Source organism: Polyodon spathula, chromosome 15 (assembly GCF_017654505.1).
Source record: "Polyodon spathula isolate WHYD16114869_AA chromosome 15, ASM1765450v1, whole genome shotgun sequence".
Classification (NCBI taxonomy): Eukaryota; Metazoa; Chordata; class Actinopteri; order Acipenseriformes; family Polyodontidae; genus Polyodon; species Polyodon spathula.
In genome coordinates, this window is record NC_054548.1 from 13,742,235 (window position 1) to 13,768,504 (window position 26,270).

The following is a 26,270-nucleotide window of genomic DNA, read 5'->3' on the forward strand; positions in this document are numbered from 1 at the left end:
ATGTTATGCATCCATTACTCAAAATCAAGGTCAAGAGACCTGGTTTTATAATGCAAGGGGTAAAAGACACCGGACAATGATTTGTGAAGCTACCTTAATGGATGTTATACAAATTAATACCATACCAGAATAAAAAGGCCAAGTAAATAGTTTTTTTTTTTTTTTTTTGGGGGGGGGGGGGGGGGGGGGGGAGAAAAAACACCACAATTCTGCAGTTTAAACTTTTATTTGATAAAATTGTACAATAGACGCACAGCTGAGTCACCTCATGCAGTGCATAGCTACTAAACTATTACATAAAGCAAATACTAAATCTACGGTGTTCAAAAGGTGTTCAGTTTAAACATGTAGCAAGTTAAAAAGCATTTCATCATAGACCAGCCTACGGTTTCTCAATCCGCCTGCAATCCAGTTAAGACTTATTGCTGTAGCTGAAACCTGCTAAATGTTCCATAAAAACACCAGATGCACCAAATATGCAATAAAGAGAATAACCACATGTTAAGATTGCCATGTGCCAGACATTCACTGAAAAAAACAATTACATAAAAAGAACACCAAACACACAATTGGAGAATCTGGACACCGAGTTGATACATTTAGGAAATGTGTTTCATCTAATATTTTGTTAACTTTTATCCAAACCTTGGCATGTTTGTTTTTTTTTTTTTAAATTTTGATTGCCAATTTAATATAGTTCTATAGAAACATTTGGCCTTAAGGCCAATAACAGGTGTGGATTTGACACCGAGTCCAATATGACTAACATTAAAAAGCTCACACTACCCCGAAATATATAAATTTCACGCATACGGGTGACATTCAACATTCAAGTGCCAGTGTTTTTGTACTGTCTTTTGGTCAAGTTTTGAAACTTTCAAAGAAATCACTTTTAGGCTTATAAAAATAAATATTTCTCAAAAAAATGCTTAATAAATTACACAAAACTAGCAGCAAAAAAGTAGAATCTAGAAATCTGTGTGCAAATAGCTAAATTCCCAACTGCTAATCCCCCTGGTCCCAAATAAATCCCGGTTCAGTATCAAGCCTCTTCCCCTTTTGTAAACAAGCTGCGTTTCACAATCTCCACACAATATTTGGAAGCTTAAGGACAAAGCACACAAGACATTTATATAAAACTCTTTAAATGTGCAATAAAATAAATTTTGTAAACCGTGATGAGCACGACATACAAAGGGCCTAAACTTAAATAGCACCAGTCGTCTTAAGTTACCTCAATACTGTCACTGCATCCGCTTCAAAGCGGTAAAAATTTCCGAACAAGGCACAACACACTTGAGAATAAATCTATTGCACTTAAATGCTTTTTTCTTCCAAGTCACCTTGCTTCCAAAAAGAAGCTTATGCTGGCACCCTGTCCAATGATTTTAAATACACATCAAGGCAGTTTAACTCCCAAGTAGTTTACAGTATTAATGTATCATCAGGAGGAAAAATATATCCTCTTTGGCCAGATCTAAATGGATTATACAGCCAGTTTATGCAATGGAAACCTACGCAACTCACTCTGGTTTATAAAACTGCACTCTGAATGCCACCAACACCTTGTGCAGTTCTTAGTACATTTCTGACCTCCGCAATCCTCAATACAGCTTACTTTAAATTTTAGGAGCCATTTTTCTCCCCACGAAGTTAAATAGTAAGCCGAGGAAGTCTGTCAGTATTTAAACGCAGCTTGAAAAAGAGAAAATGTTTATGTTTGTAATAAAATAAAGCCTGCTGCAGAATTCCTCCGTTTTTATCCTCTTGACCAAAAAACATCAACACTAGCATGCGTATAAGACAATCAGCCTAGTCTTTCTGCAGGGCTGCTTTCGGTGCTGTGGTCCTTTTATAGCCATTCTACTTCAGTTTCAATATGGCAGGCATTTGTCTATTTAAGATTACCCATATGTAAAGTTCAGAAACACCTTAAAAAAAAAAAAAAAAAAAAAAAAAAAAAAAAGGTTTTTCAAAATTACCCCTTAAAGAATGTGTTAAGGAAAAAAAAAAGCCGCTTAAATGGGTAGTTTGCGGTACTTTACTAGCTGCCTTAACACTGTCAAGTAAATTTGAAGAGTGGAGTAACATGTTCCAGCATTTGTGTGTATCTAAAAGCCAGTGCTTTTAAAAAGCACAGATGTATTATTGGTTAGTAAGATCACCACCTGGAATGGCTTTTTGAAGACTACCATGACCCTAATGGGTACCTATCCAGGATAGAGTGAGCAAAAAATCTGAACTCTTAATTCCTTAAAATACAGTTTGCCACACAAGGAATCAATACCTTTATCAAACGCTTCTGGTGTTTACAAGCTGCTTGTGCTAAAGCCTTTAATGTAGGCAACCTGATAAACTCTGTCCCTGTGACAATTTGAAGTTCAAATGGAACAAAAATGACTCAAGTCACATCATCCCAGTATTTGCCAAGGTTTGATTTAGTCCAAGCTATGCCTTACAAAAACAATTGATCTTGGCCAACTTGAGCCAGTATGACAATAAAAAATAAATTGTCTAAAAGTTAAAGGCACAGTACATTAACAAACAAATGATCCTCAGGTTTACAAAAGAAAGAAATGAAGTGCAGCTGAAAACTCTAGAGTCCAAGATTCTATAGGCATTAAAAAAAAAAAAAAAAAAGACAGCCGTCATGTTTTGTCTTATCTAAGGTGTGATGCTCTGGTTCTCTGCTGGCCATCTTCATTTGCTTTAAGCTCCCTTTAAAGAATGTTTTCAGAGAATCAAAGCTGGTAACGTACTGCGAGTTCTTGAAGCTACACAAGGTATAGGTCTGGCTAAGTTACATGTGGTTTCCATTCAGCTAGTTTGGCATGGTGACCTCCACTGTGATAGATGGGATCTTCAGTTTCCCCACCAGTCAACCTGAGAGTTGTAGTTTCCTCCATAACCATCACTGCTGTAAAAGTTTCCAAAGCCACCTAAGAAAATGTCACATGTCAGGATAGGATTGCCATGCATCAAAATATAAAATCCAGACAGTACTTTTTGACTTATCAAATTGGGTCCAGCCAACACAGGCAGCCACTTTACATGCAAGCTGAATTAACTACACAAGTGTTTTTTTTTTTGTTTTTTTTTAAAAAAGAGGAAGGCATTCAAATACCAAGTTTAAATCTGCCCAAGTAACTGCTATATATATTTTGGAAGAAAGCTTACCAGAACCACCACCAAATCCTCTGTTTCCACCATGGCCTCCCCCAGGACGGCTTCCACGGCTGCCAAAGCTGTTTGAAGTATTGCTGGTCTGACGATAATCTCTTGCGCCAAATCCACCAGAAAACCTGAGACACACATTTAATTAATCTTTACTCAAGTTAGAGCAGTGCTGCAGTCCTGATTGTGTATAGATAGTAGATAATGACATGCATAAAGAAAGTGACTTTATAAACAAAATCTCAGGAACAAGGCAAGTACTTTACCTCTTGGAACGCCCACGTCCGGTACTCTTGTGCTGGTGCTCGTAAGCCAGGCTCTCCAGCCAGGAGGGAACCTCCTGTTTGGCTTCAACTAGAATATCAAGGAGGTCCTTGGTAATATTACTGTTCTTCTCATTGAAAAATGAGGTTGCCAGACCTAAAAGGAGAATGAATAAAAAATAAAGCAGTTTCATAGAAAGTGAACATTCCAACCCTTCAATAATTGTGATTTGCAATTTTCTGAAATTAATAATTCCAAAATAAAGCATTTCAATACACTATAAAGCCCTTTATACGCTCGGCCTTAATGACTAAGCATCACAGCTTAACTAAATTGCTTACCAAGGTTTCCTACACGGCCAGTACGGCCAATGCGATGGACATATTCTTCAATGTCACTTGGAAGATCAAAGTTAATGACATGTTTCACATTAGAAATGTCCAAGCCACGAGCCGCCACCTGCAAAATTTAAATCAAAATCAGTCTATTTCACTTCATCTCCACTTCCACTCAACCCCCCTCCAAATTGGCATTATCTGTTAATGTTCAACTGATTGATACTTACAGCTGTGGCCACCAAAATTGGGCACCTTCCTGAACGGAACTGGAGAAGGGCTTCCTCTCTGTCTCTCTGTGAACGGTCCCCATGGATACTGGTGCAAGCATAGCCTTCACGGTACAGGAAGTCCTCAAGGGCATCTGCACCTTTCTTGGTTTCCACAAATACCAGAGTCAAGGAGTCCTTGCCTATTCATACAAAAACATTTGGTTGCTACAGTTTCATGTACTCACACATAATAGCAGTGGTTACAGCCCAACATGCCAAATCAGTGCCAGATTTACAAGTTGGGATATCTAGATTTGCTGCCTTTTATTTTAAAAACACATGTTTCATGACATGTAACTCAATTGATAATTAACTAGTTACCTTAATTGACAACCATTCCACAACATAGAATGTGTAATTTTACAAAGCAATGAGGTCTGTGCAAACAGGGTATGAACTTGGTTAATAATTAGCTCTACAATTCAAGACTACCAAGTTATGACATTAAACTTTAGACCAATTGCAGACTATATCCAACATATCCAAAATCCAATCTTTATAACCTTACTACTGCATGTCTATTAGTAGGGTTCAATGTTTGTCACAGGGTTTGTTTATTTAGAAAATAGCTATCACATCAAATTGGGGGGCAAAAAAAGTTAACATTCGTAACAAAACTATCAGCAAGTACTATGCAATAAACTAACAGTAAAAATCGGTACTCTGGGATCACGGTTAAAACTTTAAACTGACTGGCATAGCCGGTTGTAACAGCAGCTGAAATCTGATCAAAACTATAACCTGCTCAACGTCTACATTACTATGCAACATACAGCAATCCACACAGGATTTATCAGAGGAAGCCACAGGGAAGGGAAAAAAAGCCATCACCTTGTGTTTCAAAACACAAGCCATTTAATATTCAGATTTAAAGTTATTTTCTTGAAGACCACAACACACAAGCCAAAATGTATACATTCCTTGTATTTTGTCCAAGAGTTTTCTGGACATGTTAATTTTATTTCGCAGCCTGGACAATTAACATGTCAGAGCACACAAAGTTATGCAAGCATTTGAGGGATTATAAAACATAACTTGCAATATGCTGGCTAAATTGGATGTAAAACATTGAAAAGAAACCCTAAAATTAGGGGAAACTAGACATTTGGTTGTCAGCCATGAGTCAGAAACAACTTCCAACAAGGGGAACAGCATTTCTGAAAAGTCAATTTGACTGCTCTTTCAAAATGTTGCTATGCGTGGATATATTTCTTGATGTTTACAACACATTACAAAGCAAAACTCAATTAGAATTTTACACAATTAGCTCCAATAAATGAAATGAGAAGCATTCTATCACTTAATATTGAGTATTAGTAACAAAATATTGCCTACTTACCAGGTTTGTCGGAGATTTCACTTGCGTTTTCCTGAACCTCACTCGGAATTACTTTGAATAAAACCAAATCTCGCAATAAACGTATAATACTTTCAAGCAGAACTAACAATTTAATATGCACTTATACGTCCACAATTACAACAAACATGCCTACCACTTGGGAGGGGCAGAGCAGGCCATTGTAACTAGTATCCTGAAGGTATAAACAGTTTTGGGAGCCTGGAATGTCACCCCAGTTATATTGCGTGTGCCTCAAGCATATTCTACAGCACTTGTCATCTTGTATGCATTTCAGCATGTTACTCCACTGTAATGCAAGCCAAGATAGTTCTCCCAAGACCTGCTCTTGGCCAGTAGGCCAACTAAAGGAAGTATTTCCTTGAATTTGCAAGTCACATTATTATTGAGACAATTAATAAATCTGAAACTTCCGCAACAAACATTGAACCTTAAATCAGCACAGACAAAAACTGAACTTCATATTCAATAATTAACACTGCACAATTACAACTACAGCTAAACTAAACAAAAAGTAGACGTCGCTATAGAACTTAACAGCAGTACAATCAGCATTTACCTGTAGCATTCAGCAGATCAAGCAGGAAGGAACGTTTATCTCCCTCTTCTACCCAAACAACTTTCTGGGTAATGTTCTCGGAGGTGGACCCAACACGGCCCACAGCCAAGAAAATGTACTCTTCCAGAAAGTCACGAGCAAGGATCTGAAGAATTCCAAAGTTACAGTACATCAAGCCACTAGTTACACGTAGAATTCTTATTTTAGATTCACACTCAATCTGGTAGTTTTCTTACCTGGATTTCTTTAGGGAAAGTAGCACTGAACATCATGGTGTGACGGATTCCTTTTGGAGGCATGGCGTCTTGCTCAACAATGCGACGAATTTGAGGTTCAAATCCCATGTCAAGCATTCTGTCTGCTTCATCCAGCACCAGATACCTAGAATTAAAATAAAATAAAAAAAGAAGTGTAGAAATGTCAGAGTGGTCATAGGGGCAGCCCTAACCAGTCCCAATATTTAAAAGCAAAATGTGCATCTGTAGATAAGGATGTTGGGTCCGATTAACCCTTTGCAGTCCATTATTTTCACACACACTGTTTAACCACCCCCACCCCAGTAAAACAGGTTTCAAAGGGCGTTGCAATGCAAATCAATATTGCATCTCCAACCAAGCCCCACCCCGTGTTCGCTGTATTTCACAGACCTCTTTATAGACATGCATACTGATAAATCTTCTGCTGATCACTCGTTTTATCACCAAACTCCTCAATAATGCAATCCAAGTCTATTTTATTACTATAACAAAGATCTGCAAATGTCCATGACATTCTTTGAGCGCACAACTGGCAGAGCACCACCAGGGCAATCCACGGTTCAACGTGCACCAGCGATCCCTGCGGCTGATAGGGTGCCTGCGGGTCTGCAGTGGTGTCATTCAGATCTGTGTTCTCCGGTATTAGGTCTGGTGGCTCCACTACGCGAAAAATGATGGAATGGCAGGAACACGTTTCGGAGGATGCGAAAGCCAGGGTGTTGCAGCGGTGAACCGGAATAAAAATAATTGGGCATTCCAAATTAGGGAGAAAACCAGGGTAAAAACCATCGGAAAATACAAAGTTTAAAAATTGCCTACTCACTTGCAATATTCCAAACCAATCTTTCCCCTCTCCATCATGTCTACAAGACGGCCAGGAGTAGCTACCAGGAGATGACAGCCTCTTTCCAGGTCACGAATTTGCTGTCCGATGTCAGCCCCACCATACACTACACATGGACGTACTTTGGAACGGTAAGCAAACTGCAAAAAAAACACCCATTAACATGTTTAAATATTTGTTATAGTAAATCAAACTGCAGGATAAATTAAAAAAGCAATATTAATATGTTTGCTCATTTAAATTCAACTGGTTATACTAAAAAATACAGTAGTCTCTCACTAAACCAAGGATAGGTTACAATTGTGTCCGAATTTAAAACAAAAGGCCAATTTATACTGCTAAATTTAAGTTATTTTGATAAAATACTATCTGTAATGTGCTCTTTACACATTACAAATGACTGTACAATATACAAACAACAAACTCAGATTAAACTACAGATTATTCGTTGAAACTAAAGGAACTGAACTTATGTACTATTAGGTTGGGCAAAAGTGTGCTAATGTTGCCACATTAAAAAGCTACACCACAGTACCTTGCATATACTGCATACAAATATACATTTTAATTTACATAGAGTTTACAGTGTATGCATGGCAAGAACACATAGCCTACCTGCCATTTAAATAATATAGTCCACAACTGTTTTCTGTTCTGATGACCTTGGTGTTGCACAAAAAGGTACCTCAGTTTTAGGAAGGTTGCAAGTACCACTATTTTTAGGCTTTCAGTGCTCTGAAATATTATCTACTTCGGTTTATTTAATGTTTAAACAGGTACAAATTCTTAAGGTTATTCCATAACCTAGCTACAAAAAAATCGTGGAAAATTTACGTATTTAAGTAGACCTATAAATTATATATAATTTTCCTGCAACTCACTGAAGCATGAATATCTATATCGACACACGCCTCTGAATTACAAGAAAATAATTCCACCTAGGGTTTCTGTGATGTCAAATTACAAGGCCAAAAATTTATAAACTGTCACAGAAATCTGAGATGGAATTGTTTTCCTGCAACTCACTGACACATGGATACCTTTTTGATGCTAATATTAAAAGATGTTCAGCAGTACAGCTTTTTTTTTTTTTTAAGCTTAAGGTGTTTCAATGCTGTACAGCCATTTATGTAGTTATTCGTTAGTGCTTCAGCTTTATTTGGATGATTGTCTTTACCTTGTTTTAATTTCCCATTCCCAGATACAAAATGTACCAGCTTTACTTCTATTTTTTTTCATATTCTCATTTTGCTCATTAGTGAACATTTCTCTACTGTTTGAATTGAAAGGGATGGTCTCAAGTAGTCAAATGTGTCAAAGTTAAAGTATATTTTCCACTGAGAGACGTCACTGTGGTTTCATGCCTTTCGTTTCAAATGGCTCAGGATGCAAATAGCCTTCATCCTGTATGAATGTGCAGTTATATTTTATTTATGTAAACTGTCAATATTATCATGCAAGAATAATGGATTTGAATATAAACAAGTAGTGGTCATGCCGTCAAACCTATAAATACATCCAATGTTTTGATTCAAACACAGGCTCCCTTAAGGTATGTACAACATAACAAAACATTGGGCAGGTGGCTCATTTATTTACTTAAAGAAAGCATCTATCTATATCTATATATAGGACATAGACATACATACACACACACACACACACACACACATTATATATATATATATATATATATATATATATATATATATATATATATATATATATATATATATATATATATATATATATATATATATATATATATATATATATATACACACACACACACATACACACACACACATACATTACACACATATAAAAATCACATGCACAAAGAGCAAATACCTTTCTCGCTTCATCATAGATCTGGAGCGCGAGTTCTCGGGTTGGGGCCAGAACCAAAGAGAGTGGATACTGTTTACGGCGTCCATATTTTCCATTTTCCTGGAGAGAATGGAATTGATACACATGTAATTTTAAAACCACCACCATCAGGTACATCTGTACAATACTTTAGACATCAATAACCCCATCGGAGTACAGAATTTCATGGGCGTGAAATAAATGCCACAGGACATGGCAAGAACAACCACCGATTACTGGTGAACTGTAGTAAATGGGGAAACTGTATGAAATGTTTTGCTGCAGAGGAGGACCCCTGTCCCCCTGTCATATTTTTATATCTATGGGGGGGGAACCAGTTCAGCAGCATTATATGATCTACTTGTCCAAAGGGCAAAATACAATAGTAAAACTTGTCCTGGGCATAAAGCAAATTCCACACCCGTTAATGTCAGAGTATGAGAAGGAAAACATTAAAAATTCTAAGAAAGCCCTTCGTGTTTTGTTCTTTGTCATTATTCATTCAACAACAAGATTTTCACTGGACATTCATATTGCTGCCTAAGCCACAGTCTTTACAGTCTTGTGCATCAAGGTCTTCACTGCTTAAGTATTACCTGGGGGTTGGCTTTTACTGCTTGTAAAGCCTCTCCTGGACCTTCAGTGTAGATTTGGCTGAGAACTGGAAGTAAAAACGCTGCAGTTTTCCCAGAGCCTGGAAGTGGACAATTAAAATATTACAAAGACATCACTTAAATAAAAAAACGTACAACTATTAGAGACCAAGTAACGGGCATAATCCCAATGCAATTACCTGTTTGAGCACAGGCCATCAAGTCCCTCTTTGATTTGATTATTGGAATTGCATATTTCTGCACTGGAGTAGGTCGAGTGTAACTGGTCAAATTTATGTTACCCATAATGATTTCTCCCATTTCCACATCTTGGAACTAAAATAAAAATGAAGGTTCACCTTTAACATTTAAAAAAAATGTACTGTAAACTAGACCCACAATTACTCAAGCCAAAATTCACATTTCACAAATTTCACAAAACTGAAATATTGATGGGTTAGTTTCCACCTCACCCTTACATTTCAGAACAGGTTTGACAGTTATTATAAAAGTTCTGACATCAGGTTTCCAGGTCACCCCTCAAATCTGAAATGGCTGTTTATACGAGGTAAAGACTTACACTTTCAATATGTGCAGGGCAATTTGAGCCAGTGGCCTCGACAGGAATGTCATCATACTTTTCAAAGTTAATTCCTGTGTTGCCTCCAGAGAAAAGCTCTCTGAAAAAATACACATTTCCCCATTAGAAAAAAATTAGGCAATGACATTTATTTAGGAGACAATCTGTTTAAAAAGTGCAACTTTTTAGATTTAAAGTTAAACTAATGCCAACCAACTTATTAGCTTACTGCAGTACCATCAACTAGATCTGCTCAAATGACCATTACAGACCACTTACTGTTCCACACGTTCATTAGGCGACAGTGGTTTTGACCAATCTTCGTCACGGGTATTGTCCTCAACCCATCGGCTGTTTCCGCCACTGTCCCGGGACCCAAATCCTCCACGGTCATACCTGTTTAACAAAACAGACTGTTGGTCAAAGCTTTTACAACCATAATCTAAAAACACTCTTGCATTCCACTGCTTTATATAAAGATTTGCTACCACATATCTAGAAAGGTTAAAAGGCAACCAATTTATGGACGAGTTCTGCATCACCGCAGTTAGCTGAGGAACTATGCAAGATAATTGCAAAGCATAAACACACTTCAAAAAATCTGCAAAATGAGGCTTATGGCAGTGTCCAAGCTGCTTGATGCAAAAAAAAGACACAAGTTGCCTGTAAGCCCATCTGTCAGCATAACTACAACCAAATTACAAACTTGCTCAGCTGGCCCGTTCTGTCATTTCAATCTAATCACATCCTGCGAGAATTACTCATGACCATAACATTGTTGCCATTTTTATTGTGCACCTCCCAGCACTAAACCACAAGAAAGAAGTACTGAATCAGTGGTTAATGACGGGCAAACAGAGAGAGGGGTGTGGTTATGTTAGGCTGAACTCAATATGACCAGGCTTCCAGATATCTTCAAAGCACACATGTTCACTGGCAGTGTCACCCGTCACCTCCCCCCCCCGCCAACTAAAATGTTTAAAAAAAAAAACCCCATCAGCGAAGTGTTCAAGGATTGACTTAATGTTCAGATAAGAATTGGGTTCACAATTCGTACCAATAATTTATTATTTTTTTTATAAAATTTAGTCTTCTCCAATTTAACCCAGTTCTTCTCAATTTGGCGTGCCCAATTATTACCTGTATCCTCGGCTCACCGCTCGCAACCCCCCCCCCCCCCCCCCCCCCCGCAAAAATTTGACCACTATTGTTGAACTACAGCCTGAATCTAACTTTCCCTTCAGTGACATCACTTATTTGTACAGTTGTATCACTAAGGTTGTATCTAGGACTCTAGTCCAATCTATTAGTCAGTGGTGTGTGGAGCTTAGTAAAAATACCCTGAATATTTAACAATATCTTTTGTATTTTTTTTTTTAAGGGGTGAATATTTAAATATTAACCATTAAATTAACATTTGAATGCTTTGACAGAGGTTTGAATACTCGTGTTTAAACAATTGTTTTTCAAATTACATTATTGTTAACAAATGGAAAAAAGCACCGACTACAACCAGAGAACCTTTACTGGCCACTGCAGATATAATTGACAGATAGGCAGGCACACTTCATTAGGTAGCTCTGCTATTGGCAAGCCAGTGAAGCAGTTTCCGGTACTCTTACTTCTGCTGTGGTCAAGTCCAACAGCTACAATGGCAGCTTCGAAGAAGAGCAATGCTTTGAATTTTGATAAATTAAATGGAGACCACTACGAAATGAGATGCATTTTGTGGAGCCAGAGTATACAGTTCCAGTACATAAAACCATCATGGCTAGACTCTAGAAATTACATTTCAGAATGTACTACTGCTGTTAATTGCAGAAAAGCTGCCATTATGACAGATTGGTGCAGTCTTACATTATCACATTTTATTAGAGAATGGAAGATGGAAAGTTCTGTTTTGCAATGGAAGAAAGGCACACAGCAAAAAATAAAAAGGCAAAAATCACTGTCTGCGTTCAAAACAATGCTGCTAATTGTTTTAGCAAACAAATTCCTTCTTGAGTGGTAATCCAATCCATACTCTGCACATACCTTCAACTGTCTATTGCTAATGGCTTTAAAAGTTTGCAGCACAAGTGGGTTAGTTGTGTACTTAAACTTCTTGCTTTATGGTCCAAGTTACTGTTTAGCCCTTTTGCAAGCAATTATTGGTCATGTATTTATATAATGCATTTCTGTAGGCATGGATGCCGCTAATGGGGAGAAGGCTTGTTACACATAGGGCGTCCGATTTCCAGGTTTTACCCGATTTCTCTCCCAGAATAGGCACATACTGCATGCACAGTGTCTAATTCAAATGCAACAGAAGAACTAGCACCAATGACTGTAAGCTGATTTACCCATTCAAAAAATGTGGCTTTTTTTCCCCCTAAAGTAATATAGCTTTAAGGTTTTTGCACACTTCTTCCGTAGTTTCTTTGTAAAAACAGCAGAGAGTAAAGTGGTTTAGGTTTTCTGTATGCAATTATACTTGCAACTCCACTACAAATAAATCTTGAAATTTCTCCATATACAGTATATATAAAATATGAGAGCGCGCAAAAGTTTGCATACCCCAATGTTTGGAAATACATACGTTGGACTTACTGTTGACAACTGTCAACACTTTGTGCTTAAGCATGTCTATTTCTAAAGAATACCCAGATTTCTACCCAAATATGTATTTTTTATTGCATATAAAAAATAACATTGTCATTAAATAATTCTACACAATCTTTTAAACAATTCTCCTAAATTTAGAAGAAAAAAACACCCAAAAAAAATCAGACGCCCTAGTTACACGTAATTTCAATTAGAGGTCGATTATTCAAAACATTTGAAATTCCCACTCCTAGTATTCTCATTATGAAACAGTTTAAAAAAAAAAAGCCACACATTTTATTTTTTACAATGGAAGAGACCTATGTTTTTTTTTTTTATAACAATTAGTGTGTGAATCAATCAAAAAACATTTGTTAGAATTAATTTCAACATAGATTATATTTTTGTTGTTTTATGAAGGAGTATGAAATTGCCTTGGTGCTCTTGGGATGGATTTATGTTTTGCCTTTCTACCTCCTAAAACTGCTTTGGTTCCCCTGAATCTTCACACCCAACAAAAGGCAACATTGCCTTGCCCTTCATGACCTTCACTTCATGCCCAGTCATGGTAGTACTACCAATTTGCGGGAACATGTGAAACTGCTGCATGCTGTACTTTCCAAAGAACTAGATAAAAAGCCAAAAGACCATCACTGATTTGGCAAAGAAACAAAAATAAATATCACCTATTATGATGAAATTAACTAACAATGTTTTTTTCAAGAATGCATCCATTGTTGAAAACGAAGCTCTTATTGAGCTGCTGCGTTACCTTAAACCAGGAGTACAAGTGCCATGTCGCAAAACAGTTACAGAAATTAACAGCAGCACACTGATTTAGAAAAAACAAACAAAAAAACACCACACACTTAAATTCAAACTGGAAAACATTGTTTTACTTGTCTAGGTATCTGTTGCCAGGGCAAGCGTAGCAAACGAGTAACACATTTCTAACTTGTCACTACATAGACCAGTGTTCTTCACTAATTCAGAGACCACTTTCACCAATAACACAGTGTGAGGGTCACCACACCGCCTTTCATATTTGTGTACTGTCGGGGGCCGCACGTCAGGGGTCGCCAGTGGCCCGTGGGCCTTGCACTGAACACATAGGATGGTGGTGACTGGCACTTAAACTAAACTGATTCTACAGCAACACTTACAGGATATACTGTTATTTGCAATCCCCCTTAAATAGTTGTAATAGTTACAGATAATGCTGCCAAGATGTTGCTCATGACAAAAAAAAGAGGGCTGTTTACAACTTTCAATTTGCAAAGGTCTGGCGGTAAAGGAGATTGACCGTATGTCCATCGAAAGTTGGTTGGCCACTTTAAAATGAGCTCTACAGCACAGGCTTAACTACACCGGCGCCAAGAACAGTTTGGTCTCTGCAAAGTGCTTATTCAAGACATACCAACAAGATGCAACATACTATATGATGGAGCAGCTTTCCAAACAGATGGACATTATATCAGCAGTATTGAGCAGTATGTAGCTTTAGCTACAAAAAAGGCTTAAAGTACCTCAGTAATGTTAAATTAATCAAAATGTGCCTTTGGCCACTTCATTAGGCTATTGAAGACAGCGACACAAATGTGGTGTCCTTTATTTTTTCATGAACAAAAGTCGTACACAACGTAATTCATACTCAATATTTTTCTTTTAAAGTGTTATATTTAATGGCTTATTACCTTCTGCAATACAATGAAAATCAAGCTTGGTCAAACATCCAATGTTCATCCCAGCACCATTCAACAGCCTTTCAACAATACTTTAAATAACTGGAGTGTGTTTTTTTTTTTTTTTAAAAACAGACCACCCTTAGTTAATTTAGAATTACCACATAGACTTTGCTTACCTTCCTCTTGATCCAGTTCCACGGTCACTATAGAAAGAGGACTTTCCTCTATCGTTACGCCCTCCAAAGCTGGTGTAGGGGTCCCTCTGGTCTTTGTTCCATCCAGAGTTATCTTTATCATATGCAAAACCTAGAAACACAAGTAGTATATTAGTGACAATGTAGCTTTTGTTGGCCATTTAGTAACTTCACTATTACTGTTACTGTTAAGACCAAAAATGAGCATTTCACGGGACCACCATGTCTGGATCTATTTTGTAATAATTAGGTTTTCCACACCATGAAGCGCAAGTCAGTACGACTACATTTTAAAAATACAAGCATCAAGACCACGTGTGCTAGACCAGCAGGGGGGAAATCTTTTGGGAGCAAGTGAAGGCACACCATCGCAACCTTCTGTAACAAGGAGGGATGCACAAGCCTTATGTAATAAGCCAAACACCTTTGCTTACCTGCAATGGCTGTTTTGCAAATTGGGTCTTACTGACAGACATTCATGCCACTGTTTGAAAGCTTAAAAAGTGGAGTCAACATAAGAAACTCAGTTTACCATTAAACTAAATTAAGCGATGTCCAACTACTTGTTCTCATGTCCTTGCAACTGTTTTAGAGGACAGAACATTGGCATGATGTACTTCCCACCTGTATTTTGAATTGGTTGGGACTGGTTAAAGGAGCCACCACCTCTGTTGCCACGATACCCTCCACGCCCACCTCTGTCACCTCGTGTGGATCCTCCTCTTCCTCCAAAGCTGTTGCCACCATTCATCCGAGAATCCCGATCATCATGATATCCATTCACAAAGCCATTGCTTCCTTGTCCATTGTCCCAGCCAGGAGAATCTAAAGCAAGACGACAAATTCAAGCGTTCAATAGAGGACAGTGTATCTGGGGACGCAAAGCAAGCTGGAAAAGTAGTTATAAAACTGAACATGTATATGCAGAAACTTGCAACCAATGTGTCAAAAGGGGTTGTAGAACTCAGAAGCAATTATTTCCTTGATTGGTTGTACAACAATTACATTACTCTACAAATTTAAAGTTTAGGATTTATACATGCACGTCAAATTTCATGTTTAAAAGCCATGCAGGAAAAAATAAGTATTGCTTTTAAATGAATAAAATACACTTCGATCCTGGGTTAACCAACCCCCCCCAACCCCCCAAAAAAATAGCGTGTGCATATACAGTACCAGTCAAAAGTTTGAGTCTGCTTGAAACCAGGTTTATGATTATCTATGCTTTTAACTGTATAAAACACTTAATATTTCATTATATGATACATGTACTTATACAAGCTGATAGTGAATTGCATTCAAAAAATGTAATTTTTAAATGAAAATGTAAATCTTGTCAATTTCAATGAAATGGCACTCATGAGGACCGAACAAGGTCAGGCAGGCCAAGTGTGACCTCAGAATCAGAGAACAAGTTCATGTCTGCGAAACCGGTGACTAACTGCCCCTGAAATACAAGTTCAGCTAAATGCTACTAGAAGTAGATATTTCAACATCAACTGTTCAGAGGAGATTGCGTGAATCTGGCCTAACTGGAAGAACTGCTGCAAAAGAACCATTGTTAAGAGTGCAGAATAAGAGACTTGCATGGGCCAAAAAACACAGAAACTGGACGTTTGAGGAGTGGAAGTCTGTCTTATGGACCGATGAGTCAATTTGAAATACTTGGGTCCAACCATCGAGTATTTGTAAGACGCAGAGAGGGAGAGCGCTTGAGTTCTGCATGTGTGGTTCCCACTGTCAAGCATGGAGGAGGCAGTGTCATGGTCTGGGGTTGCTTTGCTGGTGACAGAGTGATCTTTACCAAGTCCATGGCAAGCTCAACCAGCATGGCTATCATAGCATACTTGAGGCATGCCATTCCATCAGGATTATGGCTAGCTGGGCAGTCCTTCATTCTTCAGCAAGATAATGACCCGAAACATACCTCAAAGTTGTGCAAGAACTATCTGGCGAAGGAGGAAAGTTAAGGACAACTCAATCTTAATGACCTAGCCTGCCCAGTCTCCAGACCTCAATCCCATCAAACTTGTATGAGACAAACTGGACAGAAGAGTCAAAGCAAAGCTACCCACAAGTGCCCTACATCTCTGGGAATTGCTGTAGAAGAGCTGGGAAGACATGTCGGGTGATTTCCTGCTGAAACTTGTTAACCGAATGCCTCGTGTTTGTGAGGCTGTTAAGGCAAGGGGTGGCTATTTTGAGGAATCCAAGATTGCTTTGATACTCCTTGTTTTGTACACTGTAACATGTGTTTTCATTTAAGTATTTACAGAAACATAACGTAAAACATTGTCAATTATGAAAAAACCACCCAGTTTCCAGCAAGTGTACTCAAACTTTTGACTGGTACTGTATATAAAAAAAAAAATCTCGGAGAGGCACACACAGAGATATTTCTAAGTGAAGAAAAAAAAAGTAGGCCTATACAGGTACTGACCAAGTGTGATCTGTTAAACAGAAGTTATAGTATGCTACAGCATATTTGACAATCCCAGTTTTATTCAGTACTAGCAGCTTGGTCTCAAGTCATGCGATTTCATAAAAAATGCCAGGTGCTGAGTGTTTGGCATTTGAATTAGTTGCCAAAATGAGTGGATTGACTGACCCAAGTCCAATAGAACATCTGCAGGATCAAAAATCGGCAGTGCCATCCACAGGAGACAACCACAACAAGCAAACCTTCGCCAGCTGGCTTCAGCTACACAGTAAAGTGGCAGAATATCCAGAGGCTGATCAGGTCTGTGTGCCAGGATTGTGTTAATGCTCAGGGAGGTCATTACTTTGTAATGTTTTCAGTGTATCGCGATTCATAGCAAACGTATGACACTTTGATCTGTATTTTTGTTCACATTCTGTGATGGTTCGATATCTATATTTAAAATATTTGATTAAATCCATTAGACCCAAGTGTTGCGTTTCTTTTGTGTATCAGTATTTATTCCAGGTTAAATTGAGACAAATACTACAAACATCTATGAACCTAACACCACTAGCTGAAATAGGTGCTCTATTTGATTACATTTATATTTAAAAATAGTTAAATTCCACTGGCAACCTGGCCCTTTAACTCTTTACACCGGCACTATAAAAGAAAGCCCTGCTGTCAATGCTCCGTTTGAAAGAGCAGTGTCAGCTTCAAAAGGAGACATTTCCGGCACTGGACCATGTCAGGAGAGAGCCGTGAATGCCAGTGTTTTGCAATGTTACTGCTGCACTGCAAGACAGACCTACCTTCGTGTAGTAAACAAACATTTCCGGACAAAATCTTCACAAACAAGAAATGGCAACATCGAAGGCACAAGGACCTATTTTCCAATAAATGTATTTGCTTTTTGTTGCTCAGATGCTCGAGACCAGTCATCTGTTAGGGTTAGGTAGCCAACCACAGTAAATAGCTCCATCTTGCACCACATGATCAGGGTCCTTGGGACAAAATTAGAATGCATTTTTTTTTTGGTCCCTTTTGTATATATGGCCATAATTACTTTTTGTTTGTTCAAATTTGGATTCTCATGTTCCCTACATGTTGAAGTTTTATTATACACCATCAGATGATCTGGCCATGCCAAGGAATTTTATAAACATTTTCTAAAAGCACACACTGTGGTTTTTGTCATCTGTACTAAACAGGGCAAGTCTGAGTACTTAACTTTTCATGGAAGCCTAGTGTGTGCACACTCATTTCACGCATGACATGTACCTGTAACCTTTAGTTACGAGTTACAGCACAAATCAAACTCCAAAAAAGGGTTAAAAACCCTAGAATAAAACTGAATCCAAAGGGATAAATGAGCAGACCTTCAGAAGGTGCACACAACATGCCCCAACAGATGAGGCCTGGAAGACCTTACATTTTTTTGGACCCAACAGTCATTTCAGCATCAACTGTCCCCCAACCCCCACCTTTACCTTGTCTCAAGTGAATCCATACTTTAAGGTTATTAGGCGATATTTTGAATTGTAATAACCGACAAGGCATCAGCAAGTTTATTAGAAATCGGGGACTTGATCTCCAACTGTAGATCACACTTGGAAGCAAAACACCATTATACACCGTTAACCTATACAGAACAACAAGAAACAGTTTCCTAGCTTTACCTTGCTCCATTCTGCCATGGAGATGCAAGACTGTCAGAGAAAACAGTCAAATGAGTTTAGGGGTGTATTTAAATTTTAATAAAGCACCGGGACAGAATAGATCCTCCCGATCTCAATCACCCACAGCCCCCCACCCTGCAGGAATACTGCACTGAATCAAAGAAAAACAAGACGTTAACATCATGATATTGACAGACAACTTAAAGCCCAAGTCTGTTACTTTAAAATGGCAATTAGTGTGTAGCTTGTAGCAAATTTCATGGCATTAATGTTGAAGCTGAATCCTTATGCACGCAACATGAAGCAGAGCTTTCCTGTGCGTAAGCTGTTACAAGAGAAACTTACAGCTCCTTATTGTGGGGAGTGAATAACCGCTGTATCTACCAGAAGTATAAGCACTTCCTGCTGTGAAAAAAAAAAAAGAAATAAATGAAGCCAGAGCTACAATTCAAAAGGCAGTAACAAGCAAATGTGTACTGCCTTTTAGCGTAGTATACAAAAAGCCTATAAGAATCTGGAGCCGGTTGCAATAAGGTCGGACTGTCAAGTCAGACTAGGTTACGTCTGGCTTGAGAAAGTTGCAATATAAAACCTAGTCGGACTTGAACAGGAAATCTAAAGTGAGGATAAATGGCATGTGCCTTTTTAAAAAATCATAAGACTAATATTCTATACAACCGTGTAACAATTAACTAATATAACCAACAAAAAAAAAAAAAAAAAAAAGCAGCAGCTAACTATATTAGACAAAATCTCAAATATTACTATAATCGTAAAATAATTAACTCCTGAACTGTTATTAGGGTAATAAGTATGCTTATGGTCAACCCCATCAAAAACCATTACTCTTTGATTAGATGATTAACATGCATTTCTCCCAGTCTGTCCAACTGCAATTTACTGTCTCAAGTCTTGGGAGCATGAGCTCCACCCTGCAGTAAATGGGGACTAGAGTTTACGCAACTTAAAAGGTACAGTTAATTAAAACAAGTTCTAGTTTAATGTATCAAACCTGTACCTAGCAGTGTTTACTGTAGTAATTGTATTATATTGGTTGTTAAGGAGATAGCTAAATCAGATTAATTCAGCCATTAACCCACATATCCTTGAGGTGATTGATATTTGTGCACAAACGTATTAGTCAAACACTTTACATCCACGTGTTGCAGCTTAAGTAGACACCATTTTAAAAAGCGACATGCATGACTATGGAGGATATGACACCAAAAAGAAATAAATAAAATGTCTGTTTAAACACTTCACAAAAATATCCTCCATAGTCATACATAAAAATTCTCAAGTAAAACTTGTATGTAAAAAAAAAAAAAAAAAAAAAAGTAAAAAATACCCAAATCCTATTAAATCGTTCAAACACAGGAGTGGCCAATTCGTACTGCGACAAGTTTTGCTGTTATACTTTGCCAGGAAGACAAGTAGTTTATTTATTTTTCCTATGTTCACTCTGTTGCTAGGAAGGCACTCCAGGTATATTTGTAGGAAGCCATGCAGGTTTCAGAAAACTGAATTGCGGAAGTCTAAAATGTTTGTGTATATGTCTCACCCCTACTACTTCCCATTGGCTAGCTGTGAAAGAAGCTGATCCGTTAGTTACAAAGAAACACAGAAATGGCTGCCTGAGAGCGAGAGCCTCTGTCAAGACACATGCTAATCTTTTAAACATAAGATATTTATGTTTTTTGTAAACTAGCAATTAAATAACTTTCTTAATCATGAACCTGACATTTAAAATGCAGCAATCTAGTGAAGTTACAAAAAATAGTTTACTGTTTAGAATCATTAAGACAAACTTTCCCTGGCAAAAATGTAATTTTTTTTTCGATTTTAGTGCTGCTAACCTAGTTTATTTACCATGTTTACATTTATATAATATATTACTAGGTTAGTTATTTATTGGAGATGTACAATCCAGACTGGTGAAACTATTAAAACATTAAGAAATGTTTAATAGAAATGAAATGCTTAAGCAATAAGGCTCGAGAGGGCATGCGTGGGTTGTGCTGGATATTGGCACTTCTTGGTGCATTGTCAATTAAAATATATATTTTATAAAGACTAACTATTAAAACCTTGTGTTTAACTATGTGTTTCAATTAATATGACAAAAAAAAAACTTGTTTAGTTTCATCTGAGGTGCTGCCTTCCTGCATACTGTACATAATTGTTGCTAGGTAATTCACTCCCATTGGCTCCAACAGTAAGAGTTGGGGTGATGATTATTAAGTAATTGAAGTCAAATTGTATATATATTTTTAAAAGCCAGTCATTTAAGGAGGTCAATTTGTGTGGGATTAATTTAAATTTCTTTTTTACCTGTAAAGAGTGAGCGCACGGTAGTAAGGAGAAGAGTGTGAAGGCACGAGTCAGGTGGTTAAGATATCACGTGTAGTAAATGTAAAACTGTCAAAATATTAATACACAATATTAAAATATCAAGTTAACGGAGTCAGTTTCACAAAACAATGGCTGATACCAACTAAAAGGAGTAAAATCTGAATATATGGCAACGGGATCCAACCGAAGTTACAGAAAGTAACTAGTACGTACTACAAATAAAATACCAAAACAGTGCCTTGTTTAAAATAGCAAACTGGTTCGTAGTGCAAATTAATATAAACAAAGATTTGACAAGACATCTTGATGTGTTCTGTATCTTCAATGACAGCAGCTATTTTGACAGGTTTTCTTTGATTTTGGTGGTGCAGTGATACATGGTTAGCACAAGTGCAGCAGTTTGCCTTTGTTCCCAAATAGTTCTTAATCATGACATTGTGCTTGATATTGTAAGGATTGGAACAATCCCTTTTATAATTATAGTACTATTAAGTAAAATAAATACACCAGAATTAAACAAAAAAAGCCTAATGTTAATACTGTGTGCATTTTGGCAGAAAAAACAAACACATTCTTTATAAAATCTGGGATTCAGCAGTTAAACTGAATGAACATTAAGAAAAATCAGAATTCCACAAAGCAGCAGAAATAGTTGGCAATGACATCAAGCACAGGTCTCTAGTCGTTTCTTCTCCGGAAAAAGCCGAGAACCTTTCAATGGCCGAGTGAGATCCATAGCAGTCGAAAAATAAAAAGGGGCAGATCTGAGCAAGACATAGCCCCTGCACCACAGAGGTAACACCAACACAAAGAAGATAGCTGCTTCTGCGTCCAGTGCTCAAAGAATATCAGGGACATTTGCAGAGCTTTTTGAGATGTTATAGTAATAAAATAATGACTTGGATCGCATTGAAGAGTTGTAATAAAACGAGTGATCAGGAGAGGATTCATCAGTATGCACAACTATGAAGAGGTATGTGAAAAATACAGCGAACAAGGAGGGGCTTGCCTGGAGATGCAGTACTGAGAGTCCTTTGCTATGCAGTGTCTAATACCCATTTTACTCTGAAAATTTTTTTAAAACAGCTCATGTGAAAATAAATTGGACCCGACACACCCAATAAGAGCTGAATAAATGGACCGCTAAATTAAACCAAAATCCTACAAGTTATATTCTACTTTTTTGTGTGCATTTTGTGCGATGGGGAGGGGCAAGTATTTTTAAAAAGGACAAGTAGATTATTCTAGCAATTCGTTCCTTGGACAACAAGTTTTTTTGTTTTGTTTACGAAATTGGCACCCCCTACAGGGTCACAGACTGTATCCTTGGGGGAGGGGCCGCCTTAAAAGGTTCAGGATGTTTTTTGTTTTAAATTACAGCTATAGCGCGTAACAGGCTGATACTTAATTTGGGTTTACTGGCTATTTTGAATGGACTGACAATAATACTTCAGAGGGTTATAGCAAATGCTCATCATAAAAGTTCACTGGTTCTTAAGGGCCATATAAGAGAGCGATAAATACTGTATCCGACTAGAAGCCCTTTGCTGCTCTCCAAGTTGCTGCAGTTACATTGTAGATGCTGTAACGAGTTACTGTAACAGTACAAGACTGACAGAACATGCTGTGAAGAAAATACCCAAAAGGTAGCAAATCCAAATTTAACACCAGTCAATTTCCCGTTATACAGCATACATTACTTGTAATCTTTCTGGGGACACATCCAGGCATGACAGTTTGTAGATGGCACTGTGCATCTGACTGGTGCCTACGACATATTTTTGGATGAAGTCTGCTGCCATTTGGCAACTTTATCAGCTTACTAAACTTGAACTTGTAATGTTACGTTTGCTCTTATTACGATGGATTAGTGGCTGGTTTGTTATTACGATGGATCAGTGGCATCAAGTACCATAGACAACAGGAAAGGGGGCACAGCCCAGGAAGTTTGAGAACCACTGCTTTACAGTATGATTTGAAACATCAAGTCTGTTCAAGCCATCCTCTACCCAGGTTTGAAGTAAGTCTGGCTTGCACAGTTTCTCAAGTCCAGCTTCACATATTGCAACCGGACCTATTTTCAAGTTCCACTTCCAAGTTTGACTTGAAAATTCAGGTAAATTATTGCTATAACCCATGCAAAACATGTTCGGATCTCAATTAGCAACTATGTTGCCCTTTTTTTATATTTAAACTTTCTGAACACAGCAGACCTGTATATATGTTTAGGAAACATAACTATAGTAGACTGTGACACAGTGCAAGAAGTAAAAGTGCTGGAAGACTTACAAAATGTCGGCCAATTCTGGTTCAGCCTCTAATGGTAAAATTTACAGTTAAACCTGTATAGAAAAGAGTTGGGGTATGGCAACACTTTAATTTCAGAATTTAGGTATTTTTTTTCTGATTGAATTGTGAAATCTCTTCATATGGTACTTATGCATTTCTATACACAAAAACTTCTACCATGATACAAAAGCAATCCATTGCTACTTGTTCTCCAATCAAATTGTTCTTGGAATATTAATGAACAACTTCAATTTGGTAAGATTTTCTCCAGCTTAATGTTTGTCACTGATCAAAGACACCAGGCCAACATGTCCATGGAAAAAGACAAAATCTTAGCTCAGTGCTTACCATTCTTAGAAGCTTCTTTGTTCCTTAAATGGGGTGGAATGTAACGTCCTAGGTAGAAAAAAAAACAGGCGACGTAAACCACCAGTAGGCAAGAATACACACTAAGGAACCTATAGCCAAGTAGTTTCAATAAGGATGCTCTAACCCAATGTAAAAAGCACCCTTACAAGTTCCAAGAATATGAACTGTGAACTTCAGTTAAGTTTGCCTCTTGATGAAGTGTACAGCTCTGTGGCACACTTATTTCTAACATGTAAGTTTAAGTTCAGTTAAAAAGCATAAGATACTCACTGCCTGACACTCCACCTCCCTGTCCGTCAGCAGCGGAGTTCAAGTCTAGGCCAGCAAGCTGGGGGGGAAAAAAAATCCAGAACATGGTTACATAATTTATAAATTACACCTCTGACAAACCACTTAACTGAATAAAGTGCCTTAAAAGTAACTGCTGAGTAGTAACTGGTATTTAGTCTATAGGCCAGTGACTACAGTATGTTGACAAAAATTCCATGGGTAAAGCTTTAAAATGAACCTCCACGACCATCTGTTAAACAAGCCATTAGGGTTTAAGATTAGATGCTGGCCAGCCAACCAGCAGCCCAGATCAATTCTGGCTCCCAGTCTACAGTCACGTGTTTAAATATCTAACTTGGGGAAAGACCGGCTTCCCCCCGCCTACTTCAGATATTACGCAGCTAAATTACGCAGTAATTAACCTAATGTAAAAATGTTTACGCTTTCCAAACAAAGATTGAAGATTTACATACTACGTATAACACTTGTTTATATAAATATATATTATAAATAAAACGAATTTTAAAATTGTTTGCGCATATAGATTCGTTTGTAGCTAGTCAGAATACAAACTCCCGAGTATGCCGTTTTATTTTTTTTTACCGTCTGTGGCGACTGGTAAGGTTAGCAAGTCTTTTATACTAGCAATAAACATCTGGTTTTATTAAATAACCGTTAACCGGTTTCTGTGTCCTCCACAATTCAAACTACAAGTTCAGCTTCCGACAAGGGTTTAAACTTTCGCATAAATCCATGACCATATTTAATGTAATAATAAAGTCGATTAAAGCAATAAAGAAGATAGAATATCGGAACGTTAAGAAATTTAAACCGCAATATATATGTAAAGGTAAGTGCACTCAACATTTCTAGAAGCCTTTTTATTTGACCAACATTAATAATTGTGTAGATAGCGATTTAGTTTAAGTTACTCCACGGCCAAACAACGCAACCAGCAGTTAATACCGCTTATTGAAAGCCTATGATTCAATAAAATATTTAGTTAGCAAATTCAAAGTTCTCAAATATAGAAATAAAAACTTCATCTTTATTTAAATCAAAAAGCCACTGTAAAAATCCATTATGTTTTTATTTAATAGTAAATAAAAAGTGTTAAAGTCTAAGTTTTCTGGATTAAGCACGAGTAATTTCAATAAAAAGAGATTAAGTTTAACACTTTGACAGATTCCTTCTTTTGATTCTTAGTTTAAAAACATTATTGAAACCGGTCAAAAAAATCAATTGCGTTGTTAGAAAAATAAAAGCCGGGAAGGCCCATTTGAAAAAAAAAATATTAAATTAACTGCGTAGATATTTTTTTTCAACATGTAGAAAATACATAACCCTGTAGAAGGCAATATTTTCAAATGGTTATGCTCTGGTTTTAGGTTTTTTAAGTAGCAGTAATGTGAATATACCGAGAAGCCGGTTCCGACAGAACAAAGGCCGCCATTGTAGGTCTGGCGATTGAAACGCGATGCTCCGCCATCATCACCATTACCTCCTCCTCCACCACCACCATTTTATTTTACAGAGTTAAACCCCGAAAGCACAGAAGACATGCCAGATAATCCCTTTTCTGAAACACCGGGCACACCGACAACACCGCGTTTTCAGTTAGTTCCTCGGTTACATTTTAAATAAAAATAACGTATCTTTAACTCACCTGCTGATCTAGACTAAGTGCATTTTCGACGGCCACATGACTCATAACTAACGAATATCAATTATTTGTTTTGTTAGCAGAGAATGATATTTTTTTTTTCTTTGATATTTCTCTTATCTGCCTCTGTTACTTTAAGTTCTGATTAAATATATATATAAATTATTATTATTATATATAACAGTTTTTGTCCCCGTACGGTGTTACTCTTGTCTGTATCTGCACTCGACTCGAGCCCTTTTAACCGACACCTTCCACCGGCCAGTGGAATGGAACAGTAGTAACTACCGCGAGATTTTATTTGGGGCAACCAAGTTAGCAACCCTACAGAGAGAGAGAGAGAGACAAAGGAGCAGTTCTCGCGATACTTGTTTGGGTTTTTTTTTTTTTTGCGTAGAAGATGGAAGAGGAAAAAAGATAGCGGTTGCCACGAATATGCAACAAACCATAATCATTCTTAAAATATTTGTTATTTCAAGAAACTGTAAGTTTCATAAAGTGAAATATTGTACTTTTTTTTTTTTTTTTTTTTTTTTTTTTTTTTTTTACAAAATCGACAGAAGTAGTGAAGTTGTCGATACTAAATTAACTACTACGTCAGAATATCTCAAAAGTTTATTGCCTCATCCATGTCAAGGCGGGTCCCAATTGCTTGATGTG

General features: G+C 37.4%; 1 protein-coding gene across 6 annotated transcripts; it reads right to left on the bottom strand.

Moving 5' to 3' along the window:
• Positions 1–210: 210 nt before the first annotated feature.
• Positions 211–25,895, bottom strand: LOC121328083 (putative ATP-dependent RNA helicase an3). Of its 6 annotated transcripts, none has more exons than XM_041272562.1 (20): positions 25,614–25,895; positions 23,948–24,005; positions 23,657–23,704; positions 19,013–19,072; positions 15,191–15,391; positions 14,549–14,678; positions 10,384–10,500; positions 10,105–10,204; positions 9,725–9,860; positions 9,528–9,625; positions 8,914–9,012; positions 7,042–7,202; positions 6,198–6,342; positions 5,962–6,106; positions 5,385–5,435; positions 4,004–4,185; positions 3,780–3,897; positions 3,441–3,594; positions 3,178–3,302; positions 211–2,939 (listed from the first exon to the last, which is right to left on the bottom strand). In XM_041272562.1, exons 1-20 carry the CDS (start codon positions 25,656–25,658, stop codon positions 2,863–2,865), a joined length of 2,250 nt encoding a protein of 749 aa, XP_041128496.1. In that variant the 5' UTR covers positions 25,659–25,895; the 3' UTR covers positions 211–2,862. The 6 variants fall into 6 exon arrangements, with proteins under 6 accessions (XP_041128496.1, XP_041128500.1, XP_041128499.1 ...); XM_041272566.1 differs by having other exon boundaries at positions 15,272–15,391; positions 25,614–25,894; XM_041272565.1 differs by having other exon boundaries at positions 15,263–15,391; positions 25,614–25,894.
• Between the last annotated feature and the right edge of the window lie 375 nt (positions 25,896–26,270).